The 26,480-nt window shown below is 32.1% G+C and overlaps 3 protein-coding genes across 3 annotated transcripts; 2 read left to right on the forward strand and 1 right to left on the reverse strand.

The window, feature by feature from the left end:
• The first annotated feature begins 496 nt into the window (after positions 1–496).
• Positions 497–11,333, forward strand: LOC137923594 (pickpocket protein 28-like). Its single transcript, XM_068766813.1, has 10 exons — positions 497–780; positions 2,351–2,593; positions 3,506–3,620; positions 4,454–4,611; positions 6,663–6,888; positions 7,854–8,121; positions 9,433–9,498; positions 9,715–9,895; positions 10,459–10,550; positions 11,206–11,333. The coding sequence occupies exons 1-10, from the start codon at positions 497–499 to the stop codon at positions 11,331–11,333; spliced, it is 1,761 nt and encodes a 586-aa protein (XP_068622914.1).
• Positions 11,334–12,663: 1,330 nt separating this feature from the next.
• LOC137923595 (tektin-B1-like) lies at positions 12,664–18,379 on the forward strand. Its single transcript, XM_068766814.1, has 7 exons — positions 12,664–12,842; positions 13,620–13,824; positions 14,749–14,951; positions 15,119–15,212; positions 16,171–16,299; positions 16,381–16,604; positions 18,080–18,379. Exons 1-7 carry the CDS (start codon positions 12,664–12,666, stop codon positions 18,306–18,308), a joined length of 1,263 nt encoding a protein of 420 aa, XP_068622915.1. The 3' UTR covers positions 18,309–18,379.
• A 402-nt stretch (positions 18,380–18,781) lies between these two features.
• On the reverse strand, positions 18,782–20,225 carry LOC137923778 (uncharacterized). The gene has a single exon (XM_068767051.1). The coding sequence runs from the start codon at positions 20,104–20,106 to the stop codon at positions 19,360–19,362; it is 747 nt and encodes a 248-aa protein (XP_068623152.1). The 5' UTR covers positions 20,107–20,225; the 3' UTR covers positions 18,782–19,359.
• Between the last annotated feature and the right edge of the window lie 6,255 nt (positions 20,226–26,480).

Here is a 26,480-nt window from a genome sequence, read left to right on the forward strand (position 1 = left end):
AATAAGCTTAAGTGCATTCGGCCGACCGACATGTCGTTAGCTTAACCTTTTAATTAACTAATGTTTGAGCCTGGCGATGCTCGCGAAAGGGTTAGATATATTTAGTCAGTCAAATCATTGAAACTATCCTTAACAATGTATTTTATATTCTTGATGTATGATATTCTAAACCTAATTCAACAACCGGGTTTAAATATTTTTACAAACACATTTTATATACTACGTTTTTAAAGTCTAAACTAGAAAAAAAAATGTAATTTATTTTGAACAGTAAAGTCACAATATATTTCAAAATCTTCAAGGCATAATCCTTATTAAACCTTTCAGTTTTTCACAAATTATGAACAGATGTACTTTCGAACAATATTAATTAATAAAGTTGATTACATCAAACAATTATCGGAATTGTGTTCACCTAACATCATGCGCTGTTACGCCTTGTCACTTTCAAGCTAACTTCTCTACTCTCCGATACCCAAAGAATAAAAAAATAACAATGCAGAGAACCCTACCCAATATTGGAACAAGTCGAGCGAATTCTGCGAGTCAAAGCGACATCGAATCGTTGTCAAGTTTTGAATATATGGGAAATTATTACGTGAAAGATTACGAATATTTGAGTCCAAAAGTTTTACAACGGGGCAAGGACACGAACAATATTGTCGCTTCGATGGAAGGGAACAAGGTGGGAAGTTGCAGATTATTCGCGCGGCTGTGGCTGAAGGAGGTGATGAAGGGATTGAAACAATTTCTGTACGAGGGATCCCTACACGGAGTTAAGTGAGTCTAGTTTCGGGATACCGAAAGTTTCTAACAAATAACTTTTTAGAAACTTATGTACGTTATATTATTGTCAAGGAAATTTTTCAATAGATTCCACACAGCTTCTATTCTTAAATTACAAAGAAAAGTTATGATTGACAAAATTATCTATACGTCGTGAAATATTATAGACGTAAATGTTTTAGAGAGGTAATTATATAGCTCATTTTCTATCTGTTATTATATGATACACTTTATCAACAATTAATGTTTTCAAAAGAAAATTATTGTAACATAGTAAGATAGCGTATTTTCTTAGTTCAGATTCTAATGTTTTAATTAATTACTGTTTACGATTTATCCCTGCAGACTTTGTACTGCCAAAAGTTAGTGGGCTGTCGTGTTCCGACAAAATAGGAATATTAATAACAGAGTGAAAGGAAATAGGTGTATAATCTTTAAACTTTTGGAATCAAATGCTTGCAAATACAAAATGCAATACTACACTTGTAACCATTCTGTGCATACAACAAATGACATCACACACAGTTAATCTAAATTAACTAAATAGTAGTTATTTAATAACAAATATTTCAGCGATTTTTAAAGATTTCTGGAGTAAGATCTTCACGAAATACGTCGTTAATAACCACCTAAAGTATATTACGGATATTTTTTTAATTTAAGTCATAAACTATATTAACTAATTTTAATAAAACAAGCATAATATACTTATTGGATTTAATAGTAAAAAATCAAAGTTATATGCGTAAAATTAACTATATAATAACGTCAATTTAATCCAATGTATCCAATCCAATATAACATCAAAGAGATTTTAATGTTCTCTTAAAGAAGGTCAGTATGAAAGTTTCTTTTTTTCTGTCTGGATTTCCACTGTTTATTGGCATCTACAGATTCCGTGGGTATGAGAGAGCAAAGTGCATTAAGCGCTTAGCCTAAACCTCGTTTACGTAACTTATTTCAAATGTTCCCTAGGGATGAATCCGTAGGGAGCATTTGAACCGGCTCGTGCATAGCATCTCATGCAATATTATTAGAACGGAATGTAACCGATATCTGTGATCGCTTAGACGGGTGCCAAGAAAGAAGCAAATGAAAATACTGTTGCAAACCTTAATGGAAAAACATTAAAACTTATATTTATTATTTCGAATCTATTGTTTATCTTTGCTATTTTTTTTTTCAAATGTCAATACTTTGAAATAATTTATTTTAAATTGCGTCTTTACATATAGCGTTATTGGTCCCAATTTTCGCCACATTCCACTGCTTGATGTCGATTCCATCCAGAAGAACCTAATAATAAAACTCGATAGTTACTCCTTTAACAGTAATTTTACATTTTTTTCTTGTTGTAAATCTTCTGTTTGTCACAATACTGCACAATACTGTCAACATCATCATCATATCAGCCGATAGACATCCGCTACAGGACATAATCCTACCCTTATATCACTATTACTATTACTACACGCATTCAACAACTGTGCGTGTACCTGACTATGTCATCGTACCGAATAGTATGAATGTCTGTCTACTATATACCCTTTTATTCAATTTGTAGGTACATCTTCGAGCCAACCCTAAGCTACAAAGAAAGAGTTATCTGGATCATCATCGTGGTCATCAGCATTGCGTTATGTGCCGTGCATATTATCCAGCTCTTCGGCAAATGGCACTCCACTCCGTTTGTGAACGTTATTGACTCTTTGCCCACGCCCATTTGGGCTGTACCGTTCCCCACTGTTGTCGTCTGTCCTCATTTACACGTGCAACTATCTTACGCGAATGTCTCTGAGCTTAATGAGTTAGTATGTTATAATATTATTTTAACTTCACTGCGTCGTCTTTGTCTTTGTAATTTCAATTCTCCCCTAATAATATCTATGGGCGGGAAATACCATAATCGCCAAGCTTGATAAATTGGCGATACGTATTATTATGGTAGGCAGAGGACGCTGCTGCCAATCCTCTGGAAACTTATTTGTGAGCAGTGAGCAATCCTGTATAATAAATGCACAAATTTGTATAACAAAAAGGAATTTATCCCGAAAATCTCTGTGCTTACCGCTGGGTTACTTTCACGTAATAATTTCTTTTAAAAAATTAATTTAATTTAAGCTTCCTTTCTTACGTAATTAAAACCTAAAATATATTAATTGATTTATTAATTTTAATTTATACTTTAAATACCTTTATAGGCTAATAAATGTTATTTATTTAATATGACGATGTATAATTCTAATACGTTGTTAGCAGTTGTACTAGTTAGAAAATGTGTTACAGTCGTTAAGGTTCTTCACTTTAAATTGCGAAAAGATTAAATGATACAAACGAATGTATTACATAAACAACAAAAATATTAAACTGTACTTAAAAATTGCATTATCACATACGCAACCCATATTTCCTTATTCATTAATGTACTTTTGTGTAAGTTTGAAGTTTGTTAATGCCTGTGTTTAAGTGCACAAAGAGTTAAACATAATTTGCTCCATATAATAATATTTAAATTATAGTGTTCATTTCTGTAGTTCAAAAGAACACCTCAGCAAAGAAGAATCCAGTTCGATAGAAACTGGTATGCTATTGATCGTCTTTATAATTGCAACTATATTAAAGAAAATACTAAATATTCTCCGATAAAACTATTTTGATGTACTTTAAATGCGCTTTTTTAAGTTTATTTTGATGTTTTGATTTTAAATTGCTATTCTAGGCTGGATCAGTTCTTCGCATCTCTCGTATGCCCACAAATTAATCGAGAAAAACGTGCTCTACCACACCGCTTAAATCCCGAAGAAAATATATTGATGCAAGAATTTATTATTAAGGTAAAAATATTCATTGTTTAATAACGACTCTCAGATTCGGTCTGTGTTATTTATATAACTTAAACTTACCTGCGCGACAAATTTTAAAATATATTATATGTCATATGTAGTCACAGGTGTCACGTAAATCGTATAATGATAATTTAATTGATTAACCCAAATATTTTAAAAAAGTTACCACGTATTTTAGTAGTCATTCACATTTTAAAAAGTATATTAAATTTACGCATCTTGAAATTTTTTGGTCTTAAAATGTTTACTTTACATTTTTTTTACTTTCATGTAACACTAACTCTTTAAATGTAAATTGCGTTGACATAATTTTAAAAGACTTTAGAAATTTAAACATATTGAATTCGAATGTACTTAAAATTATTCCTTAGTCAAAGCTTAAAAAAATTTACCAGGAAAGCAAATGTCACCACGAGATAGCTAGTATTTTTTTTTATTTAATTAAATTGTTTTATTAGGTTCGTTTATTGATTAATTTATTCGTTTAATTCATTTCGTAATTTTCGTTCACATAATTTATTATAGTCAATTTAATTAATTTTATTAATTTAATTAGTTTAATTAATCTTATTCTATTAATTCATTAAATTATTTTAGTTCATTTTATTCGTGAATTCGTTTAATTTACATATTTTAATAAAATTATTTATTGCATTTGTTTATTATATTATTTACTTATCGTTTTAATAATTAATTATTTTATTTATTTGAATTTTTATTTAAGTATTCTTTATTTTGTTTATTAGGTAGCCTTGACTTTGATTAATGGGACCGTCGGAATCTGCAATTATTTTTCTATCTTAAATGTTTTTCATGAACAGGGCTCACCGAAATGTACAGATGTGGTGAAATCTTGCTACTGGCGTCCGACCAAAGATTCGGAGTGGTTCGATAAAGAGTGTTGCGAAAAGATGTTCAAGCCTATTTTTACTGACTACGGACTTTGTTATGCATTTAACAGTCTACCATTGAATGGGATGTAAGTGTATACATGTATTTAGCTAGATATATTTAAGGGGCACACCTAGTGTGACAGCCAGAAAAAAAGGCGATTTTTAGGAATTAATAAAAAAAAACTAGTGGATCAATCGTTTTAAAATTTTGAGAGTATATTTATACATGTTTTGAGAATACACAGTATAATTTTTGGAACAATATATTAAATATTTTTGAAATAACACGCGATCTCCGGCGGATCTTCGTTAAACAAAAACATATTGTCTGTACGATGACCCTCGGACGAATCAAAAAATCAAAAATTGACAAAATGGCGGCATGTTGAAAAAAAAAGTTAAATTTTACCCAAAATTTTGGTGGTTTTTGGCCTACCAAAATCCGATTTTTGATCAGATCAAAAAACTGGAGGGTCATCGTATGGAGAACTATATAGAGAAGATGTGAAAAAAATTTGATAGCGATCGGATAATTTGTCTCCGAGTAATCACTCCAGCAAATTCGAAAAATGCTGTTTCGAGAAAAACGCGTTTTAAGATAAAATGATCGTTTTCACTGTTATAAATGGATTAAAGTCATACTTACAGCTAATCTGCTATTCCAGGTCCATATGTTTCACCTTCCTCTTCCTCAAAAAGGGCTTGTTGAGCTAAAGAAGCTGTCCACAAATTTTTAAAACATCCATCAAAAGTTTGATGGTAAAATTTGCTTGCTAGATCCATTAGTCCGCAAAAAAGATTGATCCCATTTATTCCGACGTCCAAAAGACGCATCACAGCAACAAGACGTCTATTTATTTCAAATGCATTATCGACCTTTGGTCCAGAATTAATGTACGAATTACCACATTCACAAATGATAGCAATTTTAAACCCCAGGCCTCTTGGACTTGCTTGATTAAAAGTAATTTCCTTGTGACAAGTTTTGCACATCACTAAATTGCTGATACCTGGAGGCTCACAATAGAAACCTGAATCCTATTTGCAAAGGTTGGAAAAGACGGTAGACTCCGAACAGTAGCTCAGGCATTTCCCGTAGCCAATGCAACTACCTAACTGCCGAGCGGCTACTCTTTTAAATGGCTGTAACTCAAAAACTATTTAAGATATCGATTCAAAATTTTAGTATGTTATTTTTAAAGGTATAACCTATCGAAATATGAAAATAAAAAAAAATCGATTTTTTGAAAATTTCACACTAGGTGTGCCCCTTAATTAGACTAGATTTCATAACATTCTTGTTGAATCACAACAAACAACTTTACCTTTCTCATTATTTGCTCTACAACAACTTCTGCTATAATTTCGTCATCATGATACACCAGCTTTGATTGATCTTATTCAATATTAAGTGATAATGGAAGCTTCTTTTGTTTTCTATACTTATATAGTCCAAATGAGTTCATATACATATGTATATAAAACTTTGTTCATGTTTATATATGTGTAACAAATTGCTGATAATACAAGGTTTACATTAGAAATAAAAGTAAGCTTGTTATGTATACCTTTCTGTTGGTTCGGTAAAACAAATATTGCATCAGGCTATCGTGAACACTTTCCAATAAATTTATATAATCCTTTAACTCAAATATAGTACAAAATTAACACTATGACGTAAAGAACTTTTGTAGTCCTTCCACTAGGTGAACCGAAGATGTAGATAGGGTCGCAAGAATTCGCTGGTTGCGAGCAGCGCCAGACCAGTCTTCAAGTGGATCTTTGGAGGAGACGTCTGTCGGTTGAAAAGAACAACAAGAAGGAGTTGTCGCAAACTGTTTGGAAATATAGTGTCAATTTTGAATTAAATATCATTCTGTGTACCAGAAATGGATGAAATGTATCATAGCTGTATCAAGCTTTCAACTTCAGAGGTTATTTACTACAGGAATAAGCAAAATTTAAAACACACGAACATTGCGGTCGACGTAATTTTATGGTATTGTGTGGAATGGTATTGCTAACTTTTTTTACAAAACGCTTTTTGTATTGGAAAAAATTATCATGTTTTGTTTTATCACTCTTCACGTATTATATAGTGTAGTAAACAATCAGTAACAATTAATTTTAATTTTAGGACTAACGAAACAGTGTATTGGCAAAGAACCTTTAATAAAAACGCCACACAATTACCAATGGAATGGAGTTTGGACAATGGTTACCCAAAGGTTTTTCCACCAGATCCTACCATGATACCACTGCGAGTTATGGCGTCGGGTGAAGTACACGGTTTGGGTATTGAATTATACCTGAACAATAGCGAGCATCAATTCTCATGCGATGGAAATAACGTGGGATTTAACGTAAGTTTTACGTTTTTGGACCTCGCTAAATATGTAATTTAATGAAATACAATAATTAAATTAATATTTTGATATTATTATTATTTAACAAAATATTTTTGTCACATCGGCCACAGATAAACAAATAACTGCTACAAACTACTCGTTGTAGGGAAAGTAGACTGTAAAAGACCACGTGGACGATTACTTACCCTCTGATCTGGTCAAGTCAGTAACTGGACTCCCTGTACTCTGTACTCCCCTGTACTCCCCTGAGGAAAACAGAGTTCAAAAGGACACAAAAAGAGTTCATCACTGTTTCCTCCAAATCGTATTGATATCACTAGATAAAACCACTTACAATCGCATATATGTCCTGTTAATCTTTACTAATTGTCTTCTGGTGAAAAAAGACAATCTGTTCTGTGAACAATACTTTTAATTTTTTACAAAACATCTACGATTCCGTAATTGTAATAACAAAAAACATTATAAATGTATTATAACATTTTACTTGAATTCAATTAAAATCCTATCGCACAATGTTTTATTTTGTCAACTGAAACATTATTTATTTATATAGTCAAATAAGAGAAGTCGTAAGACATAAAATATAACATTATAATATATTTGATATTATTCGTCGTTTCAGCCCATAGATGCCCACTGCAGGGCATAAGCCTGCCCCAGAGATATCTAGGGAGGAATATACCTCAATCGCCACGCTTTTCGGGCGGATTGGTGATCTCACTGTATTGTTATGAAACGCAAAGGACGTTGCTGCCCATCCTCTGAAAACTTTTTTGTGACCAGTGGCAATCCCATATAATTAATGCACAAAGATTCCGGTTATATAATATTCAGGGAATGGAACCCACGACGTACGACCGCAAGTCCCTATTCTCGACCGCTGGGTTACCACTGCTCCATTCATAACATAGTAATTCACATATTGTACATCACATATAACTACAGTTCTTTTTTAGGTCCTTATTAGTTCGCCTACTGACCACGTATACACCAGCACAGTACTACGCTTACCAATGAACAAGATGACCACTATCGAAGTGTCACCAATTACATACAAAACAGACACGGTTCTTAGAGCGCTACCCCCGTACCAACGACAATGTTTCTTCCAAGATGAAAGGAAACTAGATTACTTTGAATTCTATTCCGACAGCAATTGCAAACATGACCTGTGGATGCGCGAAGTAAGAAAGCAATGTAACTGTGTCGTTTATAATTGGCCACGTAAGTATTTTTTATTAAAACAGATTACGGATGAACAAATGTAATTTACAGTTTTATTTTATTCCGACCATTATGGTCGATTTCTGCGTCCGAATAATTTTAAAACTTATTTTCATGATTTAATATTCTTTTGTTATAAGTAAAATTAAAAACATTGTTATTTATTTTAAATATTCATGTTAACAGCAAAACATTATATATGTAAGTTTACATTAGTTTTACATAACATTGGGCAAATTTAAATTTGTTTGACTATAATAGCCATACACCGTTCTGACCAGAACCATTCTATTCTATATTTAAACACTTATAAATTAATAAACTAGATAAATGACCTTAAGGGCTCTCTAAATACTAATAAAATAAAACACGTACCAATGTTTTTGCAATTTATTGACAATAAAGTGACAATACGTATAATATCAATTAGTAAGTGATCAGGTCAGGTCTTAACAGTGCTCACCAGAGCTCTTCATCCGTAGCCGAAGACCTCTTATCTCCACACCAAAGTCTTAGCGACAGATTCAGAGTACTGCACCTCACGTATATCCCGTGGACCCGTGGTGGAGCGCGCTGAATGCACTCTGCTCGCATCTTTATCATAACCGACGAAGGTCTGCAGCCTAAAACGTAGAGACACTAGGTTACTACCGTTGAAACTACACTAGCACTCGAAGACGTTTCCGTATTTATATCAAAAGACGTCAAAAATGGCCTGATTTTACAGTTTTGACTGCTAACTATTAGGAATACGCCATGATTCTTCCATTGTACCCACAACGGATAGGTTTCCTTTATAAGATATCGACACACAAAAAAGGTCCTTATTCTATTATAAATATAAAAGAAAAAAATAAATAGAACAGCATCTGCATGACATTCATTTTCCATTACGTATTATATCATGTTAGCCCTGTTGTGTAGATACATTGAATTCAATCTTAGACACAGAATACTAACAAATTACTATTCAATAGCAAAAACACTCACCAACATAATAATAGGCATTTGTAATATTTAATTAAGAAGATTCTTTTCGACATAGAAAATAAAGTTCATTAAGTAATAACTAAGTGAATAAAGTATTTATACCTCATTGATACCGGCAGTGTATACTATCCCATAATTATCCATAAAAATAATCTGCACATATTAAGAGCGTAAAACATATTAATCGTAGTTGATTCTTCCGTATGCCCTTCCTAAACTATTACATACAATACCTATCATAAAAAAAAACGATACTATATTCACATATATCGTTATTATATACGTATTAACGTTTTATAATGATAATAAAATTATTTACAGGTCTTTATATTTGGGAGTCGATATGTTCAACCAAGTCAGATTTCCGTTGCATCGTAGATGTGCGAGGTAAGATTAAATTCTAATTTACGCTATTATTATCATCAACAGATAGATATCAAGTATTAGGCATAGGTCAAAATTAATTACTGTTCGCATAAAGGTTGTTTGTTTTTCTTTATAGATCCATTACTTTGACAAATGAATCGAACTTGAACGAAGACGTGTATCATTCAAAAGTTGTAATTAAATTGTTGTAATTAATAACATTTTCTGTTATTTCAGCGAAACTAGAAAAACAAATGACATACGCGTACTATGAGGATAGTCAGGAAGAAAGGAAGCCGAACCAGGAAACCACGTCATGTCATCCAGCCTGCAACGATTTATTGTATTCCAGTCAAGTTTTCTACTCGGATCTTGTCAGCATACCCGAACGGAAAATTCAGGATTGGGGAATTAAAACGTAACATTTTTATTCTTTGATATCTTATTTTTTTTGTACACCATAAGCAATAACTATCAAAAAAAAAAAGAAAAATAAGCAATTCCTATAGAATAATATTTAGTTTTAAACGTTATGGACAAAGTATCACCTAAAAAATAACAAAAATCATGTATACGTAGTTTTATGCAATTTATTTGCTGTTAAATCATATTGTAAGTTTTAGAAATAATGTAATTAAAAAAAGCGTTATCAAAATCCAAATCGCTAGCTATTAAAATTAATTATGGTTTACTGTCTGTTCTTGTAGACTTTCCTGTCAGAAGTTACTGACCTATCTCTTTCCAATAAAGTTTCAGATTGATCAATCTTCATATAGGGTTATAGGAAGCAGGTGAAAAAGATTTAAAAAAAATTGTTGACTAATGAGCTACATGTTCACTACTTTAAAGCTTTTACACCTGCTACCAATCACTCTGTATGCATAGACCTACTGCAACGGTGATTTTTGGACATCTCGGATCTAAAACCACCAATACATTACATAATATTACGTTTTTTTTATATCATTTGTTTCGTTGCAGTGGGGAAGTTACGCGTATAAACGTGCACTTTTATGACGACATTTTCTTGGGTCAGCACCGACATACGCAATACGACGACTATTACTTTGCAGGTATGACATTTGTCAATGTTAAATCCATAGAACTCACGCCAAAGCTATCTTCTTATAGGCAAAGCCTTCGGCATAATTTAGCGTAAAAAGCTGGTATATAAAGCACGAGAGAATGTCCCAGGGCTTTAAGTACCCTCATGTGAGACTTTCTCTGATCGAAACCATGAGAAATCTATATGGCCACGCAACATAGAGGGTTGATTCGAGTACACTTTGAGTAGGCTCATCAAGCCGTCTTCTTCTGAACTTTATCCAAAGAGATGAAAGAATTAGATGCTGTGCTAGGGGCCGTTTCTGACGAAGCGTTCCCGGCCCTCCGTTGTATCTAATATAACCCGTCGTTTCTCCGAGAGGGTAGATATGTCAAGATAATTCTGCACAAAGAAAAGATTTAACTATCTTAAAAAATGATTCTAAATGTTAGCCAATGGCCCCACTCGATGAACGATGACATTGTGAAGGTCGCAGGAAGTCGCTGCATTCTGGCAGAGTACGACAGGTTGTCGTGGCGAACTTTGAAAGAGGCTTTGTCTTACAGTGGGCATCTACCGGCTGTCATGAAGATGATGATGATGAGGAAAAATCCAAAGCTGTATTTACTTATAAGAAACAAACAAATAACAGTCGACGATAAACAGACGTATTATTTTTTCAGGTGCAATCGGAGGGCTTCTGAGCCTTTTCCTCGGATTCAGTATAATCAGCGTAGCTGAACTCATCTACTTTGTGCTTATGAAGCCAGTTCACTTAGCTTTTAAAAAAACCTTTAAATCTGTAGAATAATTTGCTTTATATAATTTCGCTTTCTCTAGAAGTTTATGAAATAAATAAAGTGATCATCTATGATATTATTATTATTATTTGTCATTAAATCAAGTTGCCGTCATTTCCACTTGCATGGGATAAGCAACCTTGAAGCACTGTTATAACAAACTTAGCAGAGCATCAAAGCAATTAACCTTTTTAAAGTCAATAAGCACGATCAATAATCACTCGCATAAAATTATTGATTAAATATTGTTAAGGATAAATAACATTGTAATTAATCGCTGCAAGATCGAATCATTAATGAGGAAATCCACAAAAGAATCAAGATCACCGACGAAGTTCAAAGAATTGCTCGTTCGAAGTGGCATTGGGTGGGGCACATCGCTCTTGCAACCGATGGCCGTTGGGACCGTAAGGTTATCTAGTAACGACTACGAGAGGGTAGACGCGATGGGAGTAGTCCCCTTACGAAGTAGATCGATGACATAGTTATGGTCGCGTGAAGTCGCTCGATGGAGGCAGCGCAAAACCTGTCATCGTGTTAATATTATGGGGGAGGCCTACGCCTTGCAGAGAGCGTCCATCGGCTAAAAAGAAGAAGAAAGAAAAGAGAAGATCAACTCACTAATATCATAATATTTGATGGTAGGTTCAGTAACTAAACTTTGTTCATGTCTTATTGACGTCATGACGATTCTACCACCTTTCCGGTTTATAAATGTCTCAGAATTTCAATATGAACAAGTGAGGAACTAAGCAGGCCAATATTTTTAAAAGAATATAAAATTACGTATTTAATAACAGTAAATATTCTGTCTAACAAACCATTCCCAAGCAACCATCTATGAAGTTATTAACAGTGTTGCACACACGCGTTGTTTGACTTTTTCTAATCTAGCAATGCAAGCTTTCTGAACATTACCTGGAATCCTATTGTAGAAATGTATACATTGTCCATTATAGATATATCGATTTGTTGAAGACAAATCTTATGTCAACAAAATTTGTTCTTTTGATATTTATATTACGTATATCACACATCTTGGGAAAGTTGATGCTTTTGTGTGTATAAAATACATTTTCATACACGTATTGAGAAGCATAAGTCAATATTTTAAAATCTTTTTATTTCTTTCTTAACTTTTGGGACCCTTTTCGACGCTTTACTGCTCAAATTATAAGATAATCTCTCTCTCTCACTTAATAAGAAACCTATTTTACTAGCAAACATTTTTAAAAAATGTCATTGGCACAAGAATGTCAAAATTTACAACCTGACATTATTGCTGTTTTATTTTATTCTATTACAGTTTTACTCTTTATTTATTTTTATTCATAGTTTGAAATGTTTTGCCAAGACGCCTTGTACGGCCCTACGGAGGCATTGAACAAAGTTAGGAATTTAAGTGATAAGTTAAACGCTAAAGTAGTAGCACAAGTAAATGAGACCCAGGAGCTGGTAATGATTAACAATTTTATGAAAGAATCCAATGAATATCTTCTAAAGAAATGCTTGCAAGAGAGGTAAAAGAAATCATTAATACATCCTTTATTATACATTATTACAACCTTAATAATTTAAGGCTTCAATATTGTGTATTATTATTAATACGTCGGCGTGTGCCATTGTAAAATCACTTGATTGTTAAAAATTAATTGTTGAACGTAAGACGAATATTTGTAAGTTGTTGTTAGGTACGTCAAATGAAAGATTTCCAAATCTATCTTTTCTTGGCAGTAATGTTACAAGAAATATTGTAATCAATAAAATTGTATTAATGGTCATAATTATATAAAAGTCGACAAGCTCACATCACTGTCTTATAAAATAAAAAACCTCGGAGGTTATTTCTTCTGCTTATATACGCAGAGATTGCTTACAGATCAGCAAAAAGCTTTAAAACTTTTACACCCTTATCATGGCAGATAGTAAATAGGAATTAATTTTAATATCTGGTAGTCAGTATTTTGAAAACGTTTTTTCTTACTATATCTCACTACTTGAACTCTGATCTTCGATTTCATTACTTAAACTAGTGATTTTTGAATAGGATTTAATTGACAGTAAATATTATATATATTCACGCCTTTACAGTTTTTACTCTGATAACTATTCTCCCGTATAATGAAGCTTAAATTTTTTATGGCCAATATATCATTACCGGTTCGTGTCAAGGTTTCGACTAACCGTTTCTAAATATTTATTAAAAATAGCATTTTAAGTCCTTAATCTTATTAAGATAAATGATAAGTCTAGAGAAAAAAAAAATTAATACAGACTTGTTAAAATTTTCGAAACAGAATCTCCGACGTTGCCTCCTGGCGTTGGATTCTTAATGATCTAGAAAAACGAATTGATGAATCTATTGAAGCCCTGGATCACGAGTATAAAGCTCTGAACGTCGTAGTCCAAAGAATAGATGACGAAATTAGAGCTGCCAATGCATGCACAAGACCTGGAGCTTTGTGTCCAATGGTTGATTTAGTTGAAGTGGCAATAATGCAGGTACCTTTCTTTGCATTTATTGGAATTGTAATGAAGATGCTGAAAAATTCAATCGATAAACTGCATTAGGCTAAAGTGAATAAAGTTTAAGTGGGAGTAGACAGGTCACATAGCGTCAGAATAAATAGCCGGCCTTAAGGTTTTCGAGTGTAAACCACAGACCAGCAAGCACTGCGTTGCTGATGTACGTCTGTGTCTGCCTCAATTCGATCTTATTGAAAACCTATAGGGGAGGCCTACGTACTTCGGTTAGGATAATTATGATTATAAAATTAATTTAAAGTTTCATTAATCATAATATAACTTATACAGGCCATCACCATAGTGTACGCAATTCCATAAACCAATTGCATATTCAATGGTGCCTGAAGCGCACAGAATTATGTTTCAATGGCAGATTAATATAGCTATTAACTACGAGTAACACCAAATAAACTTCTTGGGTGTCTGGGCGATCTGTTAGTTTGATCTCGGAAGTGCTGGTCACCGTCTGAATTATGTGAATAGTGAGACGGGGGAGTACGCAATTGACAAGACGCACGCGAGATATTTGAGAACATATTAATCTAATGACACTTTCATGGGGCAGTCTTCTGGTTCCTATATTGGTTGTAATTAAAGGAATGGCTCATTTAAACTAACGTGTTTAACATCAACTCAACTTAATGATTCTTTCTCTGATGATGCTTTAATTAATGGTGGCGAAATTTATGATTAAATTCTCATTATTGTAACTGGTAGCCAACTCCCTTATTTCAAATCAGCTTAACTAAACTTATTTACCTCGAGACACTAGGCCCTCAGAAATCTCCGGGTTGAATCTCTTCCTCAAATGCCTACGTGAATAAAAATAATTTTAATTTGAATTTAAATTTAATTATTAAAGTTTATATTTACAAATATGTGAATTTATATTTCCATAAGGAGTTGGTGTTCCTCCAAGAAGAAAAGAAAAAGTTTCAAAGTATAATTCCTCAAATAGAGAGGCAAAGAATTGAATTAGAAAAAATTAAAAAAAGAATAGAGAATGACACAATTAAAAAATGTCAAGCGATGTCCGTTGACGAAGCATGCTGTGAAAATAACTCTGTTGTTAACTTTGAAAAAGGAATAAGAAAAAAGAAAAGGTAGCGTAGATAAAAATGTTAATTTATAAAAGATGGTATGTATTTATAATTTAAATTTCGGTCCATCGATAATCGCCATTAGCTCGACAAGCTTTTTTGGGTAGATTAAAAAATTATGTGTAGTCGCGAATAAGGTTTTATATTTATTTTTTTAATATCTAATCCAGGTGTTTGTCATTAACACGATGGGAGAAGCGATGTTCTACTTTGAAGGATACTGGAATTAATGCATTGAGACAAGCGATCATGACACGACAAAAGGTTTATCAAAAACAATTATTATTTAATGAAATCGGGCGTTATTTTGCGGAAGTCCATCCTAAGTAAGAAAAGGACCAATATTTAGCCACCTCCGCACATTATTCCTATATTCCTCTGTGTTTGGCACTAATCGGTGTAACATAACTCCTGAAGATGCCCCGTGCAGGGTTGAAACACGTGTTGAGTGATTTAGCGGTGGTAGTTGTGTAATTCGCATTGTTTGCCGCATGCGCATTTATCAGCGGGCGGGCGGGCGGTGCATTTTGTTGCACGACTACCACTGCATGTGCGGAAGTGGCTAAATATTGGTCCTTTTCTTACTTAAAAAAATTATTAGTCACTTATTAGATTCTTTAAGATATGCGTTTTTTCTTTTTATTTTATTAAAACAACAGTATGCAAGTTTTCCTGAAATGCTTATGTATACAATTCATTTTTTAAGGTATGTTTTGAGTATGCACTAATAACACTGCTCGATCGGGTGCATTAATTAACAGCAAATTAGTTAATATAAAGCTTTTCCTCCTATTTATATAAAATAAAGCTTTTTCACCTATTTCAAATCAGCGTGCATACTAACTTTCTCTATATTCTGGCCAAATTTTATACCTATAAATGTGTTTTTTTATTAATCCTGTGTAATTTTTTGAAATTCGTTCATGTTACTATCTTTATTACTATCAAATTTTGTGTCTAAGTTTTATGATTTCAGAGATATCGTGATGTGTTAGTACATAAGTGGAAATCTATATATACATTTGGATAGATACGATGCTATGATCTTTTGCTTCGACGGACTTTCTATAAAGTGACTGTAGAGAAACCCCTGATTACTAGTTAACCGAACTGACCAATATTAATAGAGATCACCACATTTACAGATGTGCTATTTTGTATTTTGACTGAATAGTTATACATTGTTATAGACATTTTTACCTACACTTTCTTATTGAATCAGACCAGGGAGGCTAGAGTACAGCTTTCAATTGCCGCACAGGCGTATGGTTCCAGAGTTGATGCAGTATTGAGAAGACGTTTGCACACGAATGTCATCAAATTACAAGATCTTGATTGGCAAAGGGAAGAGGTGTGTTATATTTAAACGTTTATCGTATGGCATGTGATCATTAAACTTAACTAAATATTAATGTTTTGCTCTCGTAAACAGGCTATCCGTGATTTAAAATCATTAGACAATGAGCAAATTGCGACTGAAAAAAGTGTACTTGATACTATGGAGAGACAGAGAATTGTTGAAAGTAGATTAGCTGATAGAACTCTACGTCCACACAAAGAGCATACCGCTGATCTAGTGAGCTACCAGCTGCGCATGGAGCTAGGGAAACTAAGAAAGTTTACCAATAACTTAAGGAATAATTTAGACAGGATTACGTAAGTATTAAACATTTTAATTCATCAAAATTTCAGCCGTAGAACTTTCACTGCTGCATATAGGCTCTCTCAATAAAAATCCAATAATACCGTTTTGAAATTACGGTAATAAGTTGCCAGTTTAACGGTATTCTACATACAGCGTTTTAGAGAGTGTCCGGCGGAATTACTCCAAATAATTCCCCCATCTCCTTTCTTCCATCGGAGAACAAGACGTACAGTTTCTCGACATCCGTACACCGATGAAATTCCTTCCACCCGTACTAAACTTTTTTTTTTAATTTTATAGTGCGAACAGCCAGAGTGGAACAATCTACCGGCGTTATTGTTTTCAGACAATTATAACTTAGGAAGTACTCAAAACAAGAATGAATAGGTTTCTTCTAAGCATTTATCATTGTTAACCTAACCAGGTTTTGCTTACGATCAGGCGAGACAAAGGTCAAATGCTTCGCTTATATAGGATAAAAAAAACTGCTAACATATACGTAGGATAGCAATTGAGCTATCGCTATCCTACTAGACCTGTCCGACGACACTCTTGGGCGAAGAAAAAATAATAGTCTTGTCGGCAGACGACGTACTTCGGGTAGCTCCCGTCAAACCGTCCCACGCGTAGACAAACGTCGCCACGAACCATCTTTCTATGTTTAACGAAACCCTTCATGTTATTTTTCTCTAATATTTAAAAATAGCAATGTTATTTTGTCAATACAGACAATCCGTAAAAGCATTCCATATGGAACAGCCATGGGAGGTACACTTGACCCAAGTGTTTTATTTCAATTAGAATAGTGAAGCCCTCTCCCAATGTTCTCTAATCTTAAAGAAGTTACCTGTATCCAGGATCTTTCAACGACCTTAATAAAGTCGCCTGTCCATCTTGTAGGTGGACGTCTTTACAATGAAACTATCTTGTACAATATACAAGTCGACTACCCTTGTTCTACTGTTTCTATCCTAGGGTTTTCTGTAAAATATTACTCCATTTGATGCATCATTGTATTTTTCATGTTGTTTACGTACTCAAAGTTTTTGCTGATGTAACGTGTTCAACGAAGATGGTTAATATATAATATAACACAGCAGCTTGGTGACTTTCTTTTCCGTTAACAGCCCGTGATGATTCACCCCAACGAACCCACCAACTTAGATAAGAGGTTCAGACTAAAAGACCAGGAGACAGACAGGAGACAGACTCTACGCCTTGCCACCTTAAACCCATTGAAGTTTTAAATGCAAACAAGTCGTTAAAATAAGATAAAAGTTATTGCACTTCGATCTTAAAAGATTTAGCGTCTGACATTTGATTGGACAACCCTCACAATAACGATGTCGAAATGTTAAGCCACAAAAACCAAAATAAAACCCAACCCAGCCGATATTTGTCGTTATTCTTCTCCTCGATGTGCAAATTCACGAGCTAGTTGCTACATAAATCCTTTTTACATTTTTAAATCCGAATAATATTGTAGATCTTTACAGAACAGTCTATGTGATGCTATAACCCAAATAGATTGTTGCGCCGAAGATATAATGAAAGTAGTACAATTAGATAGACAGAGACTGCAAGCACGGACTGGAGACGAAGTAGCAGGAAATATTACAAGAAACAACTCCCAACAATCCCCCATCCATGAATCACCGCACATTGTGGACTTACCTTTGGAGGTTATTAAAGAAGAAGATGAAAATTTTCTATAATTCCTCCAATCTGTCATTATATTACCCAAACAGAAAGATAAAAATAAAGGCTTTATTCATTTATGAGTGTATTGATTACGTGAAACCTTATAAAATAGACCTACATCTTCTAATAAGATCATAATATATCATTAAAACTAAGGTTTACTGATAGTAAATGTAGAACTGAAACTTACTGGTGATTTAAATTAATTTTTTACTATAGTCATTTGTAAATTAGCTATTATAATTTACTACAAATAAAGAATCTGTAGACAAAATTTTTTTCATTAAATTTGTTTTTAAAAGGTTTGTAACTCATTTTAATTTTATTTTCCTTTATTATATCCATGGCTAAAATAGTGCTTTATCATCTGTATTTTGATTATAAAGACTGTATTAAAGAAACTAAGCAAAGATTTTAGGTGAAAACAAAAATAATGCAATATTTAATAAATGATGTCTTTTTTCAGATTTATTTAGTTACCATAAAATAAGATTTAACAATTAAAAAAAAAAGAATACCTCTAGAATCTTCAAATAACTTTAATATTACAATTAAAAAAATCTTAACTTAAATAGTGTAGCAATAAATTCAAGTTATAGCAGTATTGGTGATTACAATTCCTATGCATGGGGCATTAAGCCAATTGATTTAATGTTTGCATAAAAGTTATTTCTCATATCTTTAATATCAAGGGTATGTAAACTTCTATTTTAAATTTAAATGAAGTTTTTGAACGTATCAATTGCTTATCTCAAGCTAGTAGAAATTTTAAAGCTAGCAATAAATCATAATAATAAATTTACTGAACACAAACTGGCAAAATTGGGTATAAGAGGAATGTTAACTAACACAAAGAATTACTATTCCAAATGTTTTTTCTCAAATGGCAAATGTTGATATTAAGAACACGAAAAAAAATAAGTCCAATAAAGCTTTTTATGAATAATTTTCCTATTATATTACATAGTAGATCTGTAAGATATATCAAATATTGGAATTATAAACATTTAATAACCTAATATATGTGAATAAATTACAGGCAAAAATTTTTAAATGACCAAGTGTTTAACTAAACTGGTTTAAGTGTGCCTCGCTATTAACATGCTGTTCAATGCTCTGAGCGTTGCAAAGTACTTCAACATTACACTTGTTACAATAAGCAAACTTTTCAAATTCATTGGCTAAATAATTAACTATTGATATTTCTTGCTCTTCTATTAGGTCTTCAATCTCTATAAACCATTCCATATGCTCTGTATCCTCATCAATATGCTCTAGGATGTCAGGCACATTATTATCAATATATCCATCACATACTTTACACCAAAGCTCATCATTGTTGTCGACATTGAATATTCCATTTAGCGGTTTGAGCCTTTCTGCTATATTGCCACGGTGACTTAGGCCATTCACATGTTCTTCGATGTTTTGAAGTGTGCAATGTAAGTTAGTTTGACACACCTCACAAAATACATTGTCGCTCTCCGACGATAAATACGAGTTTAGGCGAATAAATTCACCGTCTACCAAATCATCCATAGCCGCTACCCAATTAGCATGACAATCGGTCTCGATGTGTTTCGTGACAGATTCTGTATCAGGCAAGTACGCTTCACAAGGTTTACAGTACAAGATATCAGAGTTAAATGATATTCCATTCTCGGTCATTAACTCAATGTTGTCCTTATGCTTTGAACCATTTAAATGCTGTTCGATACATTTATTTGCCTTCGGTATATACACCCCACAAAATACACAACGAACCCGCGTTTTTGAGTTTGCGATTATCCCAAATAGCAGACTTGTTTTCATTTTTGCAACTAAGCGAGAAGTTTTCCGTTATAATAATGTTGCGTCACAGTCGTTAAATTATCGAAGTACCTACTTGAAATTTCGTATTATCTAGCAAATACATTTCTGTTTGAAGTTGGACGAATTAAGTGTCACTTTAGTGCAACAGATGACATTAAGAATACAAAAATCAATACTCTCCGTTATAGCTATCATATACATATTTCTCTTATTGCTATTATTATGTATATTATGTCTAAAGCTGATGTAAACAAACCTAATATATTTAGTTTTTCAGTATTCGAAATTTTTCCCAAATTTTATTAATCATGAATTATATCAAATTTACTTTTGCTTCTTTACACAAACAATTCTTACGTTATAATCAAGTAACAATTTATAAAAAAATATATCTGCAGACAGTTATTTGACTTAAATTAATAATTAAATTTTAGTCATAGTTTCCATATTGTTGTCCATGGCAATGTTTTGACCCCTATGGCCTTCGATCAACATGTTAAATAGAAATTAATCCCGGAACACTAATCTAATAAGTCGATTAACTTAAAAAATAATATTCTACAACAAACAAAAGATTCATCAAGATGCATTCTTGTCACCTTATTACTAATCAATGACAAATTGTTCATTTTTTGGTCATTACACTATAGTTATAATACATTCTGTAAATTGAGTAAAAATAATTTATTATTGCATTTTACTTCTCAATTATGATATTTCTTTGTGTATATTATTAACAATAATGAAATAGAAAAGTTAAAAACCGCAGCAATCCAACACAATTTTTTTTCATTAATAAAAAATAAGATTTTAGTTACGAACGATATACTCGTTTTTACTTTGTTTTTTTTTTCAAATTTACCCAAATTTCATGTCTATACTATTAATAATTAATGCTCAAATTTTTCTTAGAATTGTATATAGCATACACATTTTTCAAGTATGGCAACAACGAGAAGAATTTGAAAAAGTTACGTAAAGTACTTAAATTTGATAATAAATTAAAACCTGTTCACTAAAATAAAACTGAAGCTTTAACCGTATTATAAACATTTATTTTCAAAAAAGTTATTTGTACAACGTCACTAATGATACACCATTTAATAATTTAAAAAAACATATAATAGTAATGTATATACATATGATAGTAATTTCCATGTCTATTACACAAAACAAATAAAAATTACATCACTTGTATTTATTTGTTCATAGCCATTTTTAGGGAAATCCCAATTTATATGAAATAAATTTACTTACAATAGTAGTATTAACAACTATATTAATAAAAGCAGCTAGCTCAATTGTAAGGAGTTGAAAAAATGAATTAACATAATATATTGAATATTATTGTAATCGATAGATTTTTAACCTTTATGTAGACTACCGTATTCACATTACATACGTACATTTTAGGTAAATAGAATGTTTTTCCCGAAAATGAAGCATGTCATTGAAGACCCATTGAACTCGTAACCGCTTCCATAGGCTCCAAGGCCCACAATAGTAGTGCCCCATAGATAAATTATATATTCACCTACATTACATGTACGTTAACATACAAGTTATCTTTATATCTATAAGTTGTCTGTAAATAATACATATTCTAACTCTTCTACGCGTGGCGAGTATCATGTAAACTTTTATATCATGAAAGAATCAATAAGAGGTTTTCATCTTACTATAAATCTATCATGCTCTCTAGTCTCTTTTGTCGCCTTCAAGTGTGGTGCAAGTATTGCGTAACATTGTGAAATTACGCAGACTTAACTGTATAGTTTAGGCGTTGTAATTGTAAATTAGTTTCATGTAAGATTTCCAATAACTTCCATTTTCAATTGGAGTTCTAACCTTTGAAACCATAAGAGTTAATACTGACATTATCACAGATCTGTCCAATTAAGCTTTTGACCAAACACGCGAAGAGTACGCGCGTGAAGAGTAAATGAAGACCAGAGTATAAGCAATAATCCATTTTATCAAGTGGAAGCTTGGTCTGGATACGCTTGGCGAATGGAATATAAGAGATATGGAAGCGGCGACGGCTTCTGTAACACGGAAGTTACCACACGCCGTCTTGTCCTACTGCGTGCTTCGTCAGGTTGAGCTGGACATGGTTTTTGACCAGATGTTCATGAGACGAGTGTTTCCCCGAGTATCTTCATAGTTTTATGTTCCTCATGCATCTATGACCCGGGAGTGCACCTTATCACTGGCTGTCCGGTACGTTGCACGGAAAGAGCGATGACCAGTTTCATCTGCAAGAAAGGGCCGAAGAAGGGACCATCGCACCACTAGTTGGCGATTTTCCTTATTGCTCATAAGGAAAGTCGCCAAACTCTCCTAGACTTCTGTAAGAAGGTCAAGAGACCTATGATAAGAGCCAACAGATAAAGGGACAGATAAAATATTTAAATAAATCAAAATAGGAAATAAAAGTGATAATAAACTGTTATAATTTTAAAGTATTCTAAAAATAAACTGCACATAAATAATAGGTAAATAAAATGATGATAATATTATTTAAATAAATGCAAAAATCAAAAATAAAATGTAACCTTAAGATCCTACATTGTTCAGGTAATGTTTGAAAGGAAAGGTAATAAAAGTAATGCAAGTTATTGTGAAGGAAAAAAGGATGAATGAATGTGAGGTATTAAGAAGCATAAGATAGTCATGTCAATAATAATATTCAGTGAAAAATTATTAATGATATAAATAGACCCTGCTTTATTTTTCACTTGCCATGGTATTGGAGAACAAAAGGTCTCCAAAAATAAGAACAAATTAAAGAAATCACCCATTCTTCATAACATATGGTCACGAAGAATCAGTGTTTTTTTGTGATGTTAGACAAGTAGGACAAGTTTTTCCTAACAACTTAATAGAATATAGATTACATTATTTCAAACTTGCACTTGACTTCACCTACAGACTGTCAAAGATAATCGCAGGATATGGTTGCATTGGTGTATATCAGCAGGTAGCCTAAGATGCTGTCCATAGTCGTAGATTCTGATTATATAATAAAACCAGATTCCTCTGCCACCTGCAGACATCACAATGATACTTGGCAGGTCATGAGCATGAAGGACAGTAATTTGAGTATGTGACTGTCATGATCTAAAAGAAAACATCTTAACAGAAAACTTTTAAGACATTCCCATCTCAGAGATGTGTAAAAAATGCCTTTCAGAAAATAGTGTGTCAGTTCCAAAACAGTCTTCAGATTTGATATCAAATGCAGAAAAATTGTGCCTCCAATAAGTCCATATTAACAAGTAAAAGCCTGTTTTGGATTACCAAATTCAGCTTATCTGTACTTTGGTTCCAGAATGTTATACCGCCCTGTTGCAGCAAATGTTTCTGCAACTAAGAAGTACTGCAGTCATTTTACATTGGGTTCAATCAGGTTATTTTTAGTTAGTTTAACATTATCAAAGTTGTATCTTCATCTACATTTACAAAATACTTTACTTGCTCTTACAACTGTTTGTTATTCTGATGGAATAAAAATAACTAGGTATAATTTGTCAGCACAAAATTGCTAACCATTATCTTTTCTTTGGTGAGTGTATTTTTCCTTTAATATGCCTTTCAAGATTGTCCACATTGCAGGAAACTCCAGTTTGACATTTATTACAATAAGCTTTATCTTCTGTAGCAAAAGTTAAAAACCTCTCAATATCTATATCATGTCCTTCAATCAATCCCCTTATCTTCTTGAGGCACTTAATATGTTGTAGGTCATCTTCCACATGTTTAAAAATCACTTCCATGTAATTTTCTAAATAAATTTGGCAAATCTTACACCATAAAACGTCATTGACACCTTCGACTGTAAAAATTCCATTATAATATTGTAATATTATTGAACGGGCTCTTTTATGTTGGGAAGTGTTCAAATGGTCTTTAATTTCAAAAGAGGTAAAGGTTGAATACTTATTACAAATAATACAATAAATATGTGGTCCACTGTCAATGTTTTCGGGTAATTCTAGGAAATTTCCGTCTTTCTCTATTAAAATCTTGATTTTTTTCAATGCATTTTGATGATTCAAGCTTTTTATATGATCCTCTAAATTTAAAAGAAATTCTTTACAAATATCACAACGTTTTCGATTCCCATCACTAACAATATTGTTTTGTATCATTAATCTTTTCTCATAAAGATTTTTGTGATTTTTTTCATTTATATGTGAACTGATAAAATTATTACTATTATGTACATTGTTATTACATAATATGCATTTCGTCTCACCATTTGGGCCGTAAACAATATCTTCATGATATTCCATGATATTTGAATTTTTATAAAAACAGACTTTTTAGTCAAATTGAAATATTTTATAATACCATTCAATTGTGTTGTGCAGCATTGTATACAAAGTAGTTTTAATTTGACATATTACTCTAAACTTGTTATTTTCGCAGCAGAGAGAATAGAAACTAGTTATTATTTAATAATAATATTTTTTTCAAAAGCTTGAACATTTATTAATTACATCTCGGAACAATTTTTTAAATACGTAACCATTGATGGATTATTTTTATGTATATATAATGTGTATTTAACTTGACACCTCTAATGCTACTGTAATTATATAGTAATTTTTCTTACTACATATCAATGAATATTTGTCTAGATAAGTAATTTTTTTTTGTATAAAAGGTAAAATAAAAAAAACTTACGTTAACAGTAAGGTATCAACAAAATTAATTGGTAAGAAAGGTAATATGTGAATGTGAGAAGCATATTTTACACTTGTTTAACAGGAGTTTTATATGTTAAATTGATTAAAAAAGGACAGTAATTTTTTTTTCCATGTAATTGTTTACCTAATATCTACTAACAATGGCTATAAAGGGAGTTTTAGTAGAAAGTATTATTAAATTTAACTCGGACATTATGACTGTAATTATGGAACAGTATGAAGCAACTAATTACGAGACAAAAAATAGACGTAAATAATTATATTGAACAATTTTTCAGTTATTGATATATTTATGCATAGTATAACATATAACTTAATTTCGTTATTATAATATATTAATATATAAGGCACTGAGGGTTTTTTGCTTGTATTTAATTATAAGTCAAATACCTCTTAGTGGCTTAATACTGGTCTACGATCAATTTGTATTACCAGTGATGATTTGTGGCACCAAAGCGTGGTCCCTCTGAGCCTAATTGGGAAGCCTTTAAAGAGCGACTGAACTGACAATTGAAATATATCTCAAATATTAATATAAATTTTAACACTTTTTTACTACTTTTTGCTAGCCGATATGGGTTAATTATCTTTATCTATATTTATTCTTTATCTATATTTATCACTATACATAAATGAGACAGTAAATCCTTCTTTATCAGAGTCTTTCACCTTATATGCAGAATAACCTTTAGCTAATAATACTATTTCTGATAAAAAGCAAACTTTTACAATATTTATTTTGTCTTAGTTAAAAATTGTCGTAGAAAATATCTCCGTTACTTTTTTTTCTAAATATATAGCTTGTGTTTCAAAAGAATCTTTCAGATCATCGCCGGGCATTGTTGTTTAACTGTAAGTCTAGTGTAATAATTTCCGGATAGACATTAAGGGTGTCGTTTAAGAAAGCCCACGTGCCAATTTTGTCTTTAGTTTTCCAATTTTTTTTCTTTAGTATCAAAAAATAGTCGTCGGCCCAGATTTTTCTTTTGATGTCTCCAAGCTATCTTTTATCCAAAGACAATACTTGTAGACACGATGTAGCATCTATTCTCAGTAAAACACTTGTGTCGATAGTTCTCAAATAATTGCCTAAAATTACAGGCTTTTCGGAGCTATGGAATTGTTGTTATAATATCTATGATAGTAACATTAGTCTTGCGTAAATTCCATTTTCATATACAAGTCTTTATAAGCATAATAAAAATTATCAATATCGCGTTAAGGAATAATATAAATTAAAAATAGAAAATTCATTAAACTGACTAAAATTCAGTACCTTCTGTAAATAATAATCTAAGCTTTTAGATTTCATACCTCACGTAATTTTAATTAACTGATGTGTCTCAAAAACTTGATTCAATTGCAATGACGTCACTGTTTATAAAAAAATTTCCTTGAATTTGTTCCGGGTGTTTAATATTTTTTTCACTACATTTTAAAGTATTCATAGAAATAAATTAATATAATTAAATACATTATTTATTAAAACCACATAATTATTAGTATAAATTACAAATATTTGTAATATATATTTCTAGCATATGTTTCATAAACCGGGACAAAGATTTAACATATACCCTTTGACCTTATCAAGTTCTTTACGCAATTATTGATTCTTTCATTCATTCGCTATAGTTATCTGTGGCTTTGTAAAATTGAAGT

Source organism: Battus philenor, unplaced genomic scaffold (genome assembly GCF_028537555.1).
Source record: "Battus philenor isolate CCGP_79_NKW_IND1 unplaced genomic scaffold, ilBatPhil1.0.hap1 SCAF_22, whole genome shotgun sequence".
In the NCBI taxonomy this organism is placed as follows: domain Eukaryota; kingdom Metazoa; phylum Arthropoda; class Insecta; order Lepidoptera; family Papilionidae; genus Battus; species Battus philenor.

Bases quoted from the DNA above. Each gene is read 5' to 3' on its own strand.
- LOC137923778 (XM_068767051.1), bottom strand. From the start codon at position 20,106: ATGAAAACAAGTCTGCTATTTGGGATAATCGCAAACTCAAAAACGCGG.
- LOC137923595 (XM_068766814.1), top strand. From the start codon at position 12,664: ATGTTTTGCCAAGACGCCTTGTACGGCCCTACGGAGGCATTGAACAAA. The intron at 13,825-14,748 runs GTACCTTTCTTT...TATTTCCATAAG, and splicing joins TTGAAGTGGCAATAATGCAG to GAGTTGGTGTTCCTCCAAGA. The intron at 16,300-16,380 runs GTGTGTTATATT...TCTCGTAAACAG, and splicing joins TTGATTGGCAAAGGGAAGAG to GCTATCCGTGATTTAAAATC.
- LOC137923594 (XM_068766813.1), top strand. From the start codon at position 497: ATGCAGAGAACCCTACCCAATATTGGAACAAGTCGAGCGAATTCTGCG. The intron at 6,889-7,853 runs GTAAGTTTTACG...GTTCTTTTTTAG, and splicing joins GAAATAACGTGGGATTTAAC to GTCCTTATTAGTTCGCCTAC. The intron at 9,896-10,458 runs GTAACATTTTTA...GTTTCGTTGCAG, and splicing joins CAGGATTGGGGAATTAAAAC to TGGGGAAGTTACGCGTATAA.